Consider the following 17,232-nt stretch of genomic DNA (forward strand, 5'->3'; position numbering starts at 1 on the left):
ACATGGTTCCCTCCCCTTTTCCATGACTGTTTCCCCTGTTATCCTGTTCAGGGCACGGATCAGGTGGACCCTACCTGTGACCTCCCCACCTGGTATGGCATCTGACATTTACAGTGTACTTGGTAAATGTGGGATAGATAGATATAAAACCAAATGTTCCACTCACATCAAGCAAATGAGAGCATTCATCCTGAGAGCTCTATATCTCCCAGAAAGCTAGACTAGGATAAGTATAGCTGGTGGTCCAACTCCTAGGAAGATGGACAACTCTGGCCTCCACCACCCTCATCCCCACCACCATACCCATCCAAGACCAGGAAGCCAACACACTCCTGCAGTGATCTCTACAGTTTTATTGTCACTGGAACAGGACACTGATGAGGGGAGGAGGTGCAAAGAGCAAATCTCAAGTAACCAGACCTCTGACCTCAGAGCCCCACCTGAGTGCAGCCAGGTAGGTCTTGAATCCAATAAATACAGAGCCACCTCTTTTCTGCTCTGTTACAAGGGCAGGCTGGCACAGGTCCTGGAGCCTGGCTGCCCCAGCCCACCCTGGGATGGGAAGCGCCATTCACTCTTCCACAGGCTTCACTTGCTTGGCAGCTTCTAGCTGGCAGAGAAGTTCATCCCACTGCACAAACTGCTTGGAGAGAAGCATTGTCTGGTCACAAGTCAAGGTGAGAATGAGAATCAGAGAGGGAGAAGAAAGATGTTTGCCTCTGCCTAAAGGCAGGGGGAGCTGGGAAACAGACTGGTTGGGATGGGTTGAGAGACAGAACTAGGAATGGAATAAAAGGCCAGGCTCCATACAGCACTCCTCAGGGGCCCAGCTGAGCGGAAAGGATACAGTCTTGTTGTATTCCTCCAGGAGCGCCTTGGACTCCTCAGTGATCTCCACACACTGGTCCTGTGGGGCCAAGGTGGGGCAAAGAAAGGCATTAGACAGAGCCCACACTCCCCACTGCCTGCCTCATCAGGGACCCTTGCTCCTCAGAAAAGGTAATGTTTAACCTCAGAGCTAAAAGGAGCAAATTTCTAAAGAGGCACTTTCAGGCTCCGCTATGGGTAGCCTAACTGCAGTCCTGAGGCTGATGGAAGAGGGAGCGAACCAGACATTTAAAGACCTATTCCTACCGGTATATCCCTCCTTCTCCCCTGTACCCTATATCTGAACCCTCTCTGAACTTCACACTAGAGCCTGGCAATAGTGAAAAAACAGCTCCTCTACCTATGGTCAAGGATACATAGGAATTCTTGGGCACCTCCCAACATCAATCCTCTGGTGTCTCAGGACAGCCCTAATCTGGAGGCAGGAGGCCTAGATTTTACCCTAGGCAAGTCTCTTTCCCTCTGGAAGGTGCATGCAAGACAAAGGAGAAACCCTAACTTTCCCCTGAAGCTGACATCAGCTCCTGAGGCTACTTCCCCAGGAGACAGGGGTGGGGACAAGGAGCCTCGCCACCTCTACTTTCCTACCTGGTCTCTCCCCTCCATACCTGCTGCTGGATGTGGATCTGGGCCAAGCGCTGCAGGCGGGCGGCATGCTCAGGAACGGCTGTAAAACGCAACGCACACTGCCCAGTGATGCTTGTGCCTTCCCCCGGGACTGCTCAATAGTCTATTAGGTCTTCGGCAGGATTAGAGTATTGAGTGGAGAAGCTAAACAAACGCCAGCTTCATCGACCACTGCAGCCGGAGGTGGTGGTGGTGGGGCTCCCTGCCCACCCCAGTCCTACTCCAGGACCCAAAGGGGAGGGGAAATACAGGCCCCTAGAAGACAAAACCTTGGGGTTTCCAGAAGTGCCCCATATACCCACCCCAGTGTTGTGAGCAGGGCAGGTAAAGAAAGCTTTGATTATTATAGGATCTGTTCCTTTGCTCTCAGCCCAGCGGGACCAGAGCTCCCTGGCCCAGGGAACAGGGAGCCTGCAGGTGGGCTGAGGACAAATGCAAGGTCCCTAAGCTGGTCACTTGGAACCCAACACCCAGAGCCTCAGCCACTATGCAGGGCCCACAGCTTAACGCTGTCAGATGCTCAGCAGGAAACTGATCAGGGGTAGGGAGGGGGAGCTGGGATAAATACCTCCAGAGACAGACAAGATGGATATCTGGATTCAATTAAAGTCACTGCTTGTCAAAATCCTGGCCCAGGGCAGTGCAGCAGGAAGAATTCACACACATTCACACACACACCCCCTGCAGGGACTCTTACAGTAAAACCTGGCCTCTGCAACACCCTGAAGGACAGATGCTGAGGGGTGGGGTAGAAAACAGAAGCAATCCTAGAGTGGGAGGCCACTGGGCTTACCTGAGTGTCCTTAGGGCCAAACTGCCTGAGTTCTGAAGCTGAGCTCTATGCCCTGGCAATTTTAATCCCAGTGCAGGTGGCCAGTACCCCCCAGGTGAGGGTAAAAACAAGGAGCATAGCCAGTCTGATCCCAGGGAAGTCCTGCCCATCCTACCTCCCCACGTAGAGCAGAGGAGATGCAACCCCAGAAGGTACCTTTGATGTGAGTGCTGTCCAGCATGGGCACCAGAGCCTCCACCTGCTCCAGAAGTGCAACCTGCGAGAGAATGAACTGCTCCTCTGCGGCATGAACAGACAGAGAGTAGCAGTGAGGCGGGCCCAGGCACAGCCACTCCTGGGTGAGGAGCTGGGGACCAGGCCAGGGAGAGGACTGAGTCCTGGAGCCAGGGGCAGCCACTCTGCCCACTGCCCCCTTCTTTCTGTGCACACTCCCCCAGTCTGCCTCCACCTCTCCTGGATGCCACTGGTCTGACCTATCTTGAGCCCTATCTCTAAGTGCCTCCAAATCCAACCTTTCTCCAGGTTTTAACTCTGAGGACTCTCCCCCTAGCCTCCTATCCACAAATTCAGAGAGCCCCTCCTAGGCCACAGGAGACAAAGTACTTCAGACCTGAAGTACCCAAGGGCTCCTGGGAAAGTCTGATAGAGGGGACTTGTGGAAGATACCTGGCAGGTAGTGCTCAGTGGATCAGAGAGGCACGATTACAAGCTCCTGGAGAACTGGGACAGTAACAGGAGAGTCCAGTGACAAGCGCAGCAGGACTGGGATGGCCCTGTGCATAGGGGGTTTTAATGACTGCAGAGTGGGAAGGGGATTCAAGAAGGGAGGACTGTTATGTCAATCATCTGATGGCAAGAATGCATGTCAATCAGTAAAGGAAAAAGAATTCAATTGGCTGAATTGGAGCAAGGAGAGCACAGGAAACAGCTAGATGGGAGGAGATATCTGGCAGTCTATACGGAGCTTTGAATGGTAGGCTAAGGAATTAGGAATTCATCCTAGTAGGAAGAGGAAGATATAGACACGCTGAGGTTCCAAAGTAAACACTGTGGCATGCTGGAAATGTGTTTTGGGAAGATGATAGTGAGCCACATGCAAGAAGTGGGAAACTAGGGTCAAGAAGAGGACTTAGGAATAAGCAAAGGGAAAAAAAAAGAAAGAAAATAAATAAATAAAAAAGAAGAGGACTTAGGAAACTGTTCAAGTGCCAGGGGATGAACACCAAGATAGTGCTACACGGAGGGGTGGAGAGGCTGGACTCAATCAGTGCAGAAGAAGACCTCCTGAACTTGGTGTCTGAGCCACAGCAGTGGTTCAGGGATGTTCTGGTTCACTGCTGTATACCTCACACCTAGGATGTCCGGATCTCAGCAGATGAGCACTTGAATGCATGAACAAACACAGGTGATGGCAAACCATACCTAGTGGAGTAGCTAACTGATAAGCAAACATTGCTAAGACAATAGTTACTGCCTAGAACTCTGAAATCCCAGCACTTTCCCACCTGCAAGATGCTGAAACCCATGCTTATATCCTCATCTCTCCCATGGCAATGCTCTCTGCTCCCACCCTTTCCTAGAAGCTCTATGTCTACTGAGCAGAAGTAAGGAAGGTTCTGAAGGAAAATTCTAGAGGCATGCCATAGATAGAACACCGGAGTCGCTTCCACAGTGGCTGACACTCTGGTCTGCAGCTGGCTCCAGGGTCTACTGTACCCAGTGTCTACAAGAGGACCACAAGTCCACCTCCAGCCTCAGTCCAGATTCCAGAGAGCAGCTTCCCAGGCTGCATCCAGGAGAGGACTGAGAGGGAGGCCATCTCTGTGCCCAGCGTCCCCCAGATGCATGTGCACATCCTATCCAGCACAACCTGCCAAGATGAACTGCAGCTTGGAGGCATCAGGTAAGGCAATGCGGTCAATGTACTCAGGATCCAGGTATTTGATCAAGTCTTCAACTAGAAAAGTAACAAAATGGAAAATGGAATAAGGTTGAGGAGTGGGGATCAGTCTTGTGAAGGAAGGATAGCAGGGCAAGGGTCAGCCTTGGGGAGAGCCTTGAGTGAGGAACTGATACCCATAGGGTCCACCAGGCCCCCATCCCCACTTCCCTGTCTCTTCCCTCTGATCACCTGCTATTCAGTCACTAAGTCATGTCCGACTCTTTGGACCCTGTGAACAGCAACATGCCAGGCTTCCCTGTCCCTCACTATCTCTGGGAGTTTGCTCAGATTCATGTCCATTGAGTCAGTGATGCTATCTAACCATCTTGCTGGCCAGAGTCAAATTTTACAGCTGGGAACACAATTGCCTCCAATACCTTGGGGCCCTCAGCATTTTCACTGATCTGTCTTCAAGGGTAGAAGGTACCTTGCCCCTCTATGCCACCAAGACATGCCAGAACTTTATCTGATTTCTAGTTACTGAACAGGTTGCTAGCTCTGACATAATCAAAAAGGCCTGGCTGAGCCAAGGCTGGGGCTCTCAAGGTGCCTGCTTTCTTTCCTGCCCCTGAACCTTGCCTATGGAAATTCCATACTCCTCCTCTCTCCTTCCCCAGTGGACTTTCAGGCAAAGCTCTTATCTCATAACTTAGGACATTGCCATGGGCTTGGGGTTTAACCACAAAGTAGAAAGCATACCCCAATTCACCATTTCATCAGGAAAATGTCTTCACCTGCTATACCCAAAGGGAAACTCCAGTGACCTATTGGGCTTAAGGGCCTGGGCAGGGAACCAGGAAGCATAGGCTTGAGGAGGGCAGGCAGGCACCTCATGGAAACACTTACTTTTTTTGTACAGAACCTTCACCCTCTCCCTCTTGCTGGCGATGTTCCCCAAAGCCACCTGCACCTTGACCAGGCCATCAGCCACCTGTAAGGGGAGTGGAAGTTAATTCCAAGATTTACCACTTGGCCCAAGGCTTGGAAGAGATAAAGAATCTTCATTTCCTCAGACTCCAAACTTCCTTGTCCCTACAATCACCCCCTTCTCTTGTATTAAGAGATCCAACTCAACTTTCTGGGAATCCTCAGTATGAAGCGGTAGCTAATCATGTACTCCTCAGGGAGTTTCATGTGTGATTGGGGAAGTAATAAACTACTTTAGGGTTTATGGGGCACTAGCACATACTATCAGAGAAGGCAATGGCATCCCACTCCAGTACTCTTGCCTGGAAAATCCCATGGACAGAAGAGCCTGCAGTTCATGGGGTCACTAAGAGTCGGACATGACTGAATGACTTCACTTCAACCATTATTTAATACCATCCATTTTTATCACTCCAAAAGATGCACCATAGTCATTAACCATCACTGCCCATTCCCCCTCATCCTAGCCCATTGTAAACATTAATCTATTTTCTGTCTCTGTGGATTTGCCTTTTCTGGACATTCATATGAATGGAATGATACAATATGTGGTTTTTTGTATCTGGCTTCTTTCACTTAGTATAATGCTTTCAAGATTCACCCACCTTGTAGCAGGGTATCAGTACTTCATTTCTTTTTATGGGTGAATAATATTTCTTTCTACAGGTATGCCACAGTTAATTAATCCACTCATCGTATAGCCTCTCTTCCTCTGGGCTACACGTCTCTACCATGTGCTTTTACAGCCCCCACCCAGTGTTTCCCAACCCCATCATAGGTCACTTAATATAGTAAATGCAGGCCTACATGCCAGTCTGCATGCCCTCTTCTAGTATGAAGTAGTGTTAGTTGCTCTGGAGAAGGCGATGGCACCCCACTCCAGTACTCTTGCCTTGAAAATTCCATGGACAGAGGAGCCTGGTGGGCTGCAGTTCATGGGGTTGCGAAGAGTCGAACACGACTGGGCGACTTCCCTTTCACTTTTCACTTTCATGCATTGGAGAAGGAAATGGCAACCTGCTCCAGTGTTCCTGCCTGGAGAATCCCAGGGACGGGGGAGCCTGGTGGGCTGCCGTCTATGGGGTCGCAGAGTCAGACACGACTGAAATGACTTAGCAGCAGCAGCATATACTATACATTCGCTGATCCCTTCCTCTTGGCTAAACTGATCTAGGCTTTAAGGGTAGAGGGTGAGGAATTCCAGTATTAAAGGGTTGAATAGCGGGAGAGACTATGAAAGTGAATGATCTCACACAGGTTTTAGGTTAGAGGGTAAGGAATGCTGATATTCAAGGATCAAATATATGAGGAGGTAAATCAGTTCAGTTGCTCAGTTGTGTCCAACTCTTTGCGACCCCATGAACTGCAGCACTCCAGGCCTCCCTGTCCATCACAAACTCCCAGAGTCCACCCAAACCCATGTCCATTGAGTTGGTGACGCCATCCAACTATCTCATCCTCTGTCGTCTCCTTCTCCTCCTGCCCTCAATCTTTCCCAGCATCAGGGTCTTTTCCAATGAGTCAGCTCTTCGCATCAGATGGCCAAAGTATTGGAGTTTCAGCTTCAACATCAGTCCTTCCAATGAACATCCAGGACTGATCTCCTTTAGGATGGACTGATTGGATCTCATTACAGTCCAAGGGACTCTCAAGAGTCTTCTCCAAATCCACAGTTCAAAAGCATCAATTCTTTGGTGCTCAGCATTTTTTATAGTCCAACTCTCACATCCATACATGACTACTGGAAAAACCATAGCCTTGACTAGATGGACCTTTGTTGGCAAAGTAATGTCTCTGCTTTTTAATATGCTGTCTAGGTTGGTCATAACTTTCTTTCCAAGGAGTAAGCGTCTTTTAATTTCACGGCTGCAATCACAATCTGCAGTGATTTTGGAGCCCAGAAAAATAAAGTCAGCCACTGTTTCCACTGTTTCCCCATCTATTTACCATGAAGTGATGGGACCGGATGCCATGATCTTAGTTTTCTGAATGTTGAGCTTTAAGCCAACTTTTTCACTCTCCTCTTTCACTTTCATCAAGAGGCTCTTTAGTTTCTCTTCACTTTCTGCCATAAGGGTGGTGTCATCTGCATATCTGAGGTTATTGATATTTCTCCCTGCAATCTTACTGAGTAAAAGCAGCCAGAGAGACAGGAGGCAAATCAGGAGGATGTGCATTATAGATGTCAAAGGGAAAAAATGTTTTGAGAAGTCAGTTCTCAAATGGAACACAATCTGGTGACAACTAATACCACAAGCAGTGTACGCATGTACCTCATTACCTCTGATGCACTCAACTCCAGGGTATGCCCGATACAGCCACATTCAGTGAAAGGTCTTTCCATAATTAAAATCGGGGATGGACGGGAAGTGAGCTCTCAAAATTCAGTCACTAGAGGGAAGGACTGTCAGTCCATATCTGAACACTCAGTATTCAATCCTTTCCCCTCCTAATCCCGGCCCTCTCAGACCTCATCCCTAACTCCCTGGAGCCTTCCTTATCCATCTCTGGTCTGCCTCTTTTGGGGTCCCATGGACCTCTCCTTGCACAATTCACTTAGCAATTAGGCAAGGCTCCACAACGTCCCTTTCACTGTGACTTAAGCTCTTACTTAAAGCTCTTACTCATTAGTTTCTCGAGTGTGTCAGGTCTCCCCAACTATCCCGCGAGGGTAAAGACGGAATCTCCTCTTTGAGCCCACTTCAAGCCCACAGTTCCCTCCATGGGAATGGATCCCGAGGGTCCGATATGCTCTGGGAGGTCTCGGACCTTTGCTATTTCAATGGCCTAGTTGCGAGCAACGGGGCTGGAGCTGCAGCATCCATCTCCAGGACCAGGCCAATAGGCCACTCCTCTTTGCCCCAGAGAGGGACCACTGGACCCAAGATCGCTCACCTTCCGCGAGCCGCGAGACCCGCCTGGTCCGTATACCCAGCGCTCCAGCTCCTCCACCCGGGCCTGTAGCCGCTGAACATCGGTCACAGCCGCCATGGCTCCCGCTGTCCCGCCTCAACCGGGAATAGCCAGAGGGCAGGACATCCGTCCAAATAGAGAAGGCGGGCCAATCCGAGTGGACGGGAGTCCTTGCATACAGGAAGTGACGCAACGATTCAGCCCTTCGATGCGGAAGTGGCAGGCAGGCTGCCTGGTAACCTAGGCAACGGCTACCTGTCAGGCGCTAATTTCCAGCCCCTGCTTGTCAAGACGAACTTTGCCTCTCTTCTTCCAATTCCAGGGTACCAGACAGATTTCCCCTGCCCTTTCCCCGAGGTTGCACATATAAATATACCCATAGAATAGTAGGAAGTTCCGTGACATACTTTTGGAATCTTCTAAGATACTTTATTTTTTTAGGCTCCAAAATCACTGCAGATGGTGACTGCAGCCATGAAATTAAAAGACGCTTACTCCTTGGAAGGAAAGTTATGACTAACCCAGATAGCATATTCAAAAGCAGAGACATTACTTTGCCAACAAAGGTCCATCTAGTCAAGGCTATGATTTTTCCAGTAGTCATGTATGGATGTGAGAGTCGGACTGTGAAGAAGGCTGAGCGCTGAAGAATTGATGCTTTTGAACTGTGAAGTTGGAGAAGACTCTTGAGAGTCCCTTGGACTGCAAGGAGATCCAACCAGTCCATTCTAAAGAAGATCAATCCTGGGTGTTCTTTGGAAGGACTGATGCTAACGCTGAAACTCCAGTACTTTGGCTGCCTCATGAGAAGAGTTGACTCATTGGAAAAGACTCTGATGCTGGGAGGGATTGGGGGCAGGAGGAGAAGGGGACAACAGAAGATGAGATGGCTGGATGGCATCGCCGACTTGATGGACATGAGTTTGAGTGAACTCCGGCAGTTGGTGATGAACAGGGAGGCCTGGTGTGCTGCGATTCATGGGGTCGCCAAGAGTCGAACACAACTGAGCGACTGAACTGAACTGAAATGAAGGTTCACGCAATTAAGCATCTTGCCCAAGAACACTCAACACTGTACCGATGTGGCAGGATTGGGATTTGAACTCAGGTAGTCTGATTCGTGAGACTGAGTTCTCCTATTCATGGCCTTTGCTATTCTGTCTTCCTCCCTGAAAACCCCTGGCCCAACACCGCCTGTGTATACCAGATAATTCCTCTTCCTCCCCAACCCATAGATTCAAACAAGAAGGAGAGGAGGCACTGGAGAGGGAGGGATTGCAGCTTTATTATCCAGATATGAACTGAGGGACATCTCCTTTACAACAACCCAACCCATCCCTTCACCTGGCTCCTGAAGAGAAGCAGGTCTGACTTGAAGAGGTGGCATTCTAAAGATGACATTGGCACAGGGGAGCACATGAGGAGATGATGGTAAGAACTCTTATTATTATCGGGGGAAGAACTCTTTGGTAGATGCTGCTGGAGTTGGCCAGGGAGGAAGTCCCCTCCTTTTGGCAATGAGGTAGATGTAACATCAAAAGAAATCTCTTTGGCTTCAAGTCCATATGGCAGTGGGGGGTGGGGGTGGGTAGTGGTCACCTCCCTGGGCTGGGTCCTAGAATGGGCACACTGGAAGAATGGGTCTCCTTCCCCCTCAGCAATGGGGTCGGGACTCTCAATTTCAAGTAAGAGTTCTCAGGGTGAGGTGCTGGAAGGGGGCCCTGTCGGGAGTGGGGGTGCAGGGTTGGTTGGGCCCTGGGAAGCTGGTACAGGCTGGCGACGGGCAAAGAGGACACCTAGCAAAGAGATGAGGAATTGGTAGAGGGCAAAGACAAGCAGGAAAAGGTAAGGCAAAGAAATAGAAGAGGGAAACAAAAGTCAGTGTCCTGATTGCTAGAATATCACACACAGAGCCTTGTCACAACCAACGAGGACAAGTCCCTTGAGTCAGTTAAAGACTCTTGTGCCAATATAGATACCCTCCAACATGTAAACAAGAAACATTTACACTGATACACAGCCCATGATAAGACATCCCATGGTATTCATGCCAGAGAGGTCATGCCTTGGACCCCATGCCATGTAGACACCCCCTTTAATCCAGGTCAGTGTAGCAATCCCCTGAACCCCATGTTACCCATGCAGGTTTGGATATCCCTGAACCTCATGCTAGTAGAGAAAGTCTAAAACCTCCATGCCGGCATAAATACTCCTGACCTCATGCGAACAGAAACAGCCTACAGGACCCATACCAGTGTAGACCACCCCGTTGATCTCTAGGGCCATGTTGATACTGCTGATACCAGTGCCTGCCAGACTGAGAGGCCCATCCAGCCGCTCTTCTGTCCCGGAGGGAGCAGGGAAGTCACATTTTGGGGAATTAGATTTCAGCTATAAGCTCCCCCCTCCATCCCTGTAGACAGCCCCCATCCCACTTCAGCCCCACACCTGTAATCATAGAAGTGTCTACTGAGGGATCTATCTGCCCCACCTCCAATGCCTATTGGGTGATGAGTCTGTCCTCCCTCATTGCACAGGCTAAGCCCTCTCAGCAACAAGTCCCTCCTCACCCCTAAGGGGAACCTTGCCACGGGGCAGGAAACTGGGGGGTGTGCTGTGTCGAGGTAGGTCCATGGGCCCCATCAGCACAGCCCTCTTCTCTGGGGGTTCCTCTGGTGCCACCTTCTCACGTGCAGGTCCAAAGGCCAGGCCCACAGGCAGTGCCAGTCGAGGGGTGGGAATTCTGCTCTCCTCTGGAAAAAAACCCAGATCATTTAGCTCCCCTGGCCCAAACAACTCTGTCCCTGCATCTAGTTCTCCCCATAGGCCTGGGACCAAGGGAGGTTACCCAAGTTCAAGCACCAAATTCAATCTCCCCTCCCATCCAGTCTCAGCGTAGAGGCTCTGAAGCTGGAGAGCTCAAAAAGGCCAATATACCTGACTAGGTTGGTCCAATCTGGGGGAATTCCCTTGCTTTTCTAAAATTTATTTTTTAATATAAATTTATTTATTTTAATTGGAGGCTAATTACTTTACAATATTGTATTGGTTTTGCCATACATTGCCATGAATCCGCCACGGGTGTACATGTGTTCCCCATCCTGAACTCCCCTCCCTTGCTTTTGATTGTTAAATAATCCAGGGAAAATAGCAGGCAGAAACCACATGCAGATAGAAGCCATCAGTGAACAGGTGTGGAATGAAGCTGCTCTGGATAAAGGACCTTTTCCTGAGCTTCAGCCCCACACCGCGCGGTAACCCATACCCCGGAGCTCCCAACGTTTCACTGATTCCAAACATCACGACACCTAAACCTTAGCATACACCAAACCTTAGTGCCCATCAGTCCTTATTGTCCCCATACTTCGATGCCTCCCAGACCTCAGTGTTCCCATATTTTAATGTTCCCTTTATCTCAGCACCCTTCTAGGTCTCAGAGACCCTCAAAATTCAGCCGCTCTACCCTCACACCTTTCTTAATGGGGCTCGGACTTAGCTGCGCGCAGGCGTGGGCCGGCAGGCCGGAGGCGGGGCCATGAGCAGAGCGTGGGCCGGGGGTGGGCGGGGCGGGCCCGGGCTCGGGGGCGGGGCCAAGAGTGCCCCGGGGTGGCTGCCCAGCCAGGCCGAAGAGCGGGGCTGCGGTGTAAGCCTGACGACGGCCCTCGCGCCGGTTGCTGTCGATGGCAGCCTGGAGCTCCCCAGGGGAGCTGAGCGCCCGCGTCTCGCATTCGTACGGATACAGATACTTCATGTACCTAGGAGCGGACGGGGTGGGGTGGGGTGGGAGGCTGGGCCCAGCTGATCAAGCCACACACCCGGACAAGAACCCTCGGGGGGCCCTCCCAAGCCCCCGGCCCCCAGCTCCCGCGCCTCGCTCCCACCGCTCGCGCGCGCCTGGCCTCACTGGGTGCGTAGAGTGAAGGCGGCCGACGTGATGGTGGTGGGCAGGCTGAGGCCGCGCGTGACCTCCCGCCACACCTTGCGATTGATGACTTCCACCAGACCGCCCTTGGCCGTCACCAGGCGGAACAGCGCGTACAGGTCCAGCACCTGCTTCGCCATGATGGGCACACGGTTCACGGGTGTCCCTGATGAGGGGTGAGCAGAGAGTCAGGACACTAAGACCCTGTCTGCCGGCATCCTCAGAGAGTGGAGGAATTGGCTGCCTGGACCAGTCTCGGCGAGGCCCTGGCAATGGGGAGGTGGGATTGCAGGCGGAGCCCACAGCCTCCAGAGCCTCCACTGTAGCAGGAAGGATGGGAGGCTAGCCTAGGGGGTGGCAAACTTCTGTAAAGGGCCAAACAAATGGTAAATGTTTTAGGTTTTCCAGGCCAGTCTCTTAGAGCTACTCCACTCTGCCATTGCAGGCTGAGAGGATAGTTAAAGGAATAGAATATAGAGGATATTTAAAGGAATGAACGCGGCTCTAGTCCAATAAAACTTTATTATTTACACACTCTTAAATTCAAATTTTGGAGAAGGCAATGGCACCCCACTCCAGTACTCCTGCCTTGAAAATCCCATGGACAGAGGAGCCTGGTGGGCTGCAGTCCATGGGGTCGCTAAGAGTCGGACAGGACTGAGCGACTTCACTTTCACTTTTCACTTTCATGCATTGGAGAAGGAAATGGCAACCCACTCCAATGTTCTTGCCTGGAGAATCCCAGGGACGGGGGAGCCTGGTGGGCTGCCGTCTATGGGGTCGCACAGAGTCGGACACGACTGAAGTGACTTAGCAGCAGCAGCAGCAAATTCAAATTTCACACGTCCAGAAAGGTTATTCGTCTTTCAAATTTTTCCCTTATTTAAAAATGTGAAACCCCCTTCTTTTCTCGTGGGCGATTAGCTTTGGCCTCCTGGCTTTAGTTTGCCGCCCCCGGGGGTAGACCATAGGAAGGACTTCCTGATAGTGCTGAAGAGCCAGACTCCTCTAAGTAGCGGCCCCTGGGTGGCTGCAGAGGCCGGGGGATGGTGAATGGAAGAAGCAGCCCCCGCCGCGGCTCGCCGACTCCGCAGTCCCCGCCGCCCCCGCCGGCCGGTCCTGACAAAGGGGCCTGTCTGCGCTGAGCGATGGGCCCCAGTTAATTCCTTACCGATCTCGGCCCCTTCCGCTGCCGCCTTTGGACCCGAACAATTAGCTGCGGTCTGATTAATGGGGGGAAATTATCGGCCCCGCGGGACACCCTCCCCCGCACAGGGAGCACAGTAAGGCAGGGACCTGAGGGAGGCAGAGCTGGGGGGAAGAGGGGGCTGGGATCTGCTCAGAGCACACTATCCCACCCAGTGGAGGGGATACCAGGAGGAAGGGGCAGGGAGGAGACATTGGGATCAGAATGACCCAGCCTTCCTGGGGAGCAAAAGGCCCTGGAGCCCCACTGAGGGTCCCTGGTTGGGAAGGGACCTGCGCGGGGTGCTGGCCTGGCCCTGGGGTGGGGGCCTGAGGGACTTTGGCCGCCAGCTGCACTAAGGGGGTGGGGGTGGGGGCCAGTGCAGCCAGTTAATTAGCGGCTTATCAGGCCGCTCTAGGAGTGAGTTAATTAGCTTTGTAGAGAGAGATAATGAGTCAGTCTTCTGGACCCATGAATCTGGGGAGAAGCTGAAGTGATGAACTGCCGCCCACCCTGATCCCTTCATGGACCCTTGTTGCATTCACTTCTGGCTCTGAGATTTCTGGAAAGGAATTCCTTCTCTTCCACAGCACCCCCTACCCCTCAAGAAGTCCTTCCTTGGGTCTAATTCCAGTCCTTCCTGCTGCAAAACACATTGGATGTTTCCTGCCTGAAGCAAGGGGAAACTGAGGAGAGACAAGGCTGGAGGAAGGGCCAGGGAAGAGAACCAAGGCATTTCCAGTACCCCAATTCTGGAAACCCCCACACCCCAGGCCAGCCCCTACCACTTCACCCTCCCACCCTCCCAATTGATCCCACACTCATTAACCTGCCAGCGGGCTGCCCACTAATTAATCCCTGGGTGGAGAAGGGGGGCAGGGTCAGAGGTTAAAGATGCTATTGAGGACCCAAAGGATAGGTGCTGCCAAGCCCAGATCTCTGCAAAGAGGACCCAAACTGAGGATTAAACCCTGGGGTTTCCCTTCCTTGAACCTGGTACGTGAGCGTCCCTCCCTTACATCAACCCACTCACCCCTCTTCTGCATGAAGCTAAACAGGTCATCCAGAAATTCTTTCCTCTTGGGGTCTGCATCGAGCTCGTACAGCTGGGGAAAAACAGGTCATTTCCCAGCTCTGTATCCACCCCCCACACACACACTGGGACCCCCTTCAACTCCAACCCCTGGATAAAGGACCCCAGCTGAAGGGGCAAGGAGGTTCTGAAACATAGACTTCCTGAGAAAGCATTGAGCTCTTTGCCCTGGGGGCAGGTAGGGACATTCTCCCCCCCCCCCCGCCCGCCCCCATATATACAGACACCCTCTACTGGCTAGTAGTGCTGTGCCCTGGGCAGTTAACACCACCCACCTGGGGAGTAAGGGAAGAGAAAGCTGCAGATGTTCTGCCTGCCTTCCAGAGCCCCAGGGAGGAAGTCAGGCTGGTGCTGTGTTCTACATTGAGGAAATTGACAGATATGGCTGAGTCACTCATTCACTGATTCATTTGTGCTAGGGTTTCTGGCTGCTCACACATCGGTGTGCCAGGACTGGGGTTGAGGGGCACAGATGCCTCTAACCTATCCCTCTGGCAGGGTGGATGCTCAGGAAAGCTGGATTGAAACCTAGGGCCTCTCAGCCCACATTCTGGTCTGATCTCCTTCCAAGAACAGTTTCCTCTACTTCAGAAGCTGCCACAAAGCCAATGGCTCTGGACCACCCAAGACCTGTAGGGTGAGAACTTGAAAGGCCAAGGATCCTCCCACCCCTTCTCAGTCACCTACTTCCAGTATCAGCTCTCAAATACCCCAAGGAGGGACAATCCCTAAGTTAACAGTGTCTTTTACCCAAGTAACAATCCCTGAGAAACACCGACAGGTAACACTCCATCCCCTAATAGGAACTCTCAGAGTAAAAAAATACCCATGAGTAACAAACCCCAGAGATGCACCTTTAGATCTACACTCCCACAAGAACTGAGCCCTAAGTCTTAGATGGATACCTGCAAATAACACGCGTGCTTTCCAAGTAATAAGCCTCTGAATTACACCTAGGAGAAATAGTCACTAGAGCCACATCTCCAGAGTAACAGAGCCCTGAGAAACAGTCCAAGTTTTACACAAAAGCCACAGAATCTAACCACAGATTAACACTTCGGGAAAATACCCCAAACCAACACCCTATGAGTAACACCACCAGAATAGCACACCTAGAATCAGTGCCCTGCATAACACCTTCTAATGACAGCCTAGAGTAGTGCCTTAGAATAACATCCAGATGGGTTCTAAGGGGATGAAGAGCCTCAAATTAAGGCCCTGTGAGTAAGGTCCTGTCATTCCCAGCTGCCCAGGGGCCCTTCAGTCCCACTGTGACTGTAGTGGTCATCATGGGCTGGCAACTGTCACCCCATAGGACTCAGGCCAGGAAGAGGATTTGGATGGGGAGAAGGCAACAAGAAAGAGATGAGGTGGATATCAGCTTGCCAATGGAGTGGCGACCTCCACTCCACTTTTAAAGCCAGAGGAAGGCATCCCAGGACACCTCGAATGGTCCCTGGACTCTGACCTTGTGACTTGATGTGGAGAAGGTGGCATAGTGCTGGCACTGGAATCCCCAGTTCCCAGATCCCCCTTCCTCAGAATTCTTGAAGATTCCTACACCCCTCCCACTTGCCCTTCCAGCCTCAACAACAAGTGCCTTCAGTCTGTCGGCCTCCATTTTTCTGGGTGTCTCCTGCACCTCGCGGTTTGTGCCTTCTTTCCGTCTCTCGGGCGTGTCTGTCTCTCCCTCCCTGTCACTGTCTCTTCCTGTCTCCCCACTGTCTCTCTCCAGGTCTCTATCTCTGTCCTTCCATCCTGCAGAGCGCAGTGGGGGTGGGGGTGCTATTAATCCCCTTGCTCTGTTTTGCCCAAAGAGTAGGAAGGGGAGGGCCTGACATTGAGAGGGTCCTACCTGCTTGAACTGCTCCTCGTAGGTCCACTCGTGGGGATGAGGTCCAGGGGGCTGGCTGGAAGGTGAGCTGCTGCCCCGGGTCCCTGGCCGGCTCTCCTCGGCTGCCTCATCCTCTGCTCCAGCTTCTTCTTCCTCCTCATCTTGGCCATCCTCTTCTTCCTCAGCTCCAACCTCCCCCAACCCCCTCTCAGGGGCCTCCAGGGTGCGGGATCCAGGAAAGGAAGGCCCTGGTGGTGCTGGTGGTGGTGGTGGTGGGTGTGGAGGGGCCAATGGCCCCACCCCCTGGGCCAGCCTGGCTGCCTGCTGCCTCTGCAGGGCTTCCATGACAGCTTCCAGGCGCAGTCCCCCCACGGGTGGAGGGGCTGGCACCAGGCGGGGCCCTGAGGAAAGGGCTGCCTGTGCGGGAGGGAATGATGGGTGTTGGATCCAACCAAGGGGAGTTGGTCATGGATTCAGGGAAGCACCAGTGGGGGCATGAGGAAAAAGTCAGAAAGATCGCTGTCTCAGAAATCCACCGAGGGGTAAAAAGAGCAGGACAGGGACTGGGCCCAGAGAGACAGACACGGACATTGACAGAGTACAGGTAGACACTGAGCAGATCAAAGAGGGTGACAAGGACCAAGAAACAGAGAGAAATGGAGGGGAGAGAGAGAATGACAGGGAGATGTGAGGACAGAAATGGAGATGGGCCGGAGAGATGGGGAGAGATGAGAGACTGAGAGGGACCAAGGTGGAGAGAGGCAGACACAGAGACGGGGAGAGATGAGATTAACAGAGACATCAGGGAGAGACTGGGCAGATAGGAGCTGGAGGAGCAAGAGATAAACATCAAAGGCCTGAGTGACAGGCTGTCCAGGGAGAGTCACAGAGAGACAGAGGCAGACAAATAGTAAGACCAGGGGAGAGAGGGGCCGGAGAGGACCGCAGCAGGAGGCAGAGACGGAAGAAAGAGATTAGACAGAGACAGGGCAAAACAGTTAACAGACAGCGGGGCAGAGACAGGGACGGGGGAAGGACGGAGCCGAGGCAGAGAGGCTGAGGACTAGACCCGAGGAGGAGCGGGAACAGAGGACCCCCGGGACAGAC

The 17,232-nt window shown here is 52.2% G+C and overlaps 2 protein-coding genes across 2 annotated transcripts; both read right to left on the minus strand.

The window, feature by feature from the left end:
* Positions 1 to 340: 340 nt before the first annotated feature.
* On the minus strand, positions 341 to 8,181 carry DCTN3 (dynactin subunit 3). The gene is made up of 7 exons (XM_052644978.1): positions 8,073 to 8,181; positions 5,097 to 5,181; positions 4,179 to 4,265; positions 2,504 to 2,587; positions 1,497 to 1,555; positions 848 to 907; positions 341 to 661 (listed from the first exon to the last, which is right to left on the minus strand). Exons 1-7 carry the CDS (start codon positions 8,166 to 8,168, stop codon positions 572 to 574), a joined length of 561 nt encoding a protein of 186 aa, XP_052500938.1. The 5' UTR covers positions 8,169 to 8,181; the 3' UTR covers positions 341 to 571.
* Positions 8,182 to 9,785: 1,604 nt separating this feature from the next.
* ARID3C (AT-rich interaction domain 3C) lies at positions 9,786 to 16,470 on the minus strand. The gene is made up of 7 exons (XM_052645406.1): positions 16,147 to 16,470; positions 14,232 to 14,304; positions 11,995 to 12,178; positions 11,562 to 11,845; positions 10,661 to 10,843; positions 10,343 to 10,432; positions 9,786 to 9,886 (listed from the first exon to the last, which is right to left on the minus strand). Exons 1-7 carry the CDS (start codon positions 16,468 to 16,470, stop codon positions 9,786 to 9,788), a joined length of 1,239 nt encoding a protein of 412 aa, XP_052501366.1.
* Positions 16,471 to 17,232: the final 762 nt, after the last annotated feature.

This window comes from Budorcas taxicolor, chromosome 8 (assembly GCF_023091745.1).
Source record: "Budorcas taxicolor isolate Tak-1 chromosome 8, Takin1.1, whole genome shotgun sequence".
Lineage (NCBI taxonomy): Eukaryota > Metazoa > Chordata > Mammalia > Artiodactyla > Bovidae > Budorcas > Budorcas taxicolor.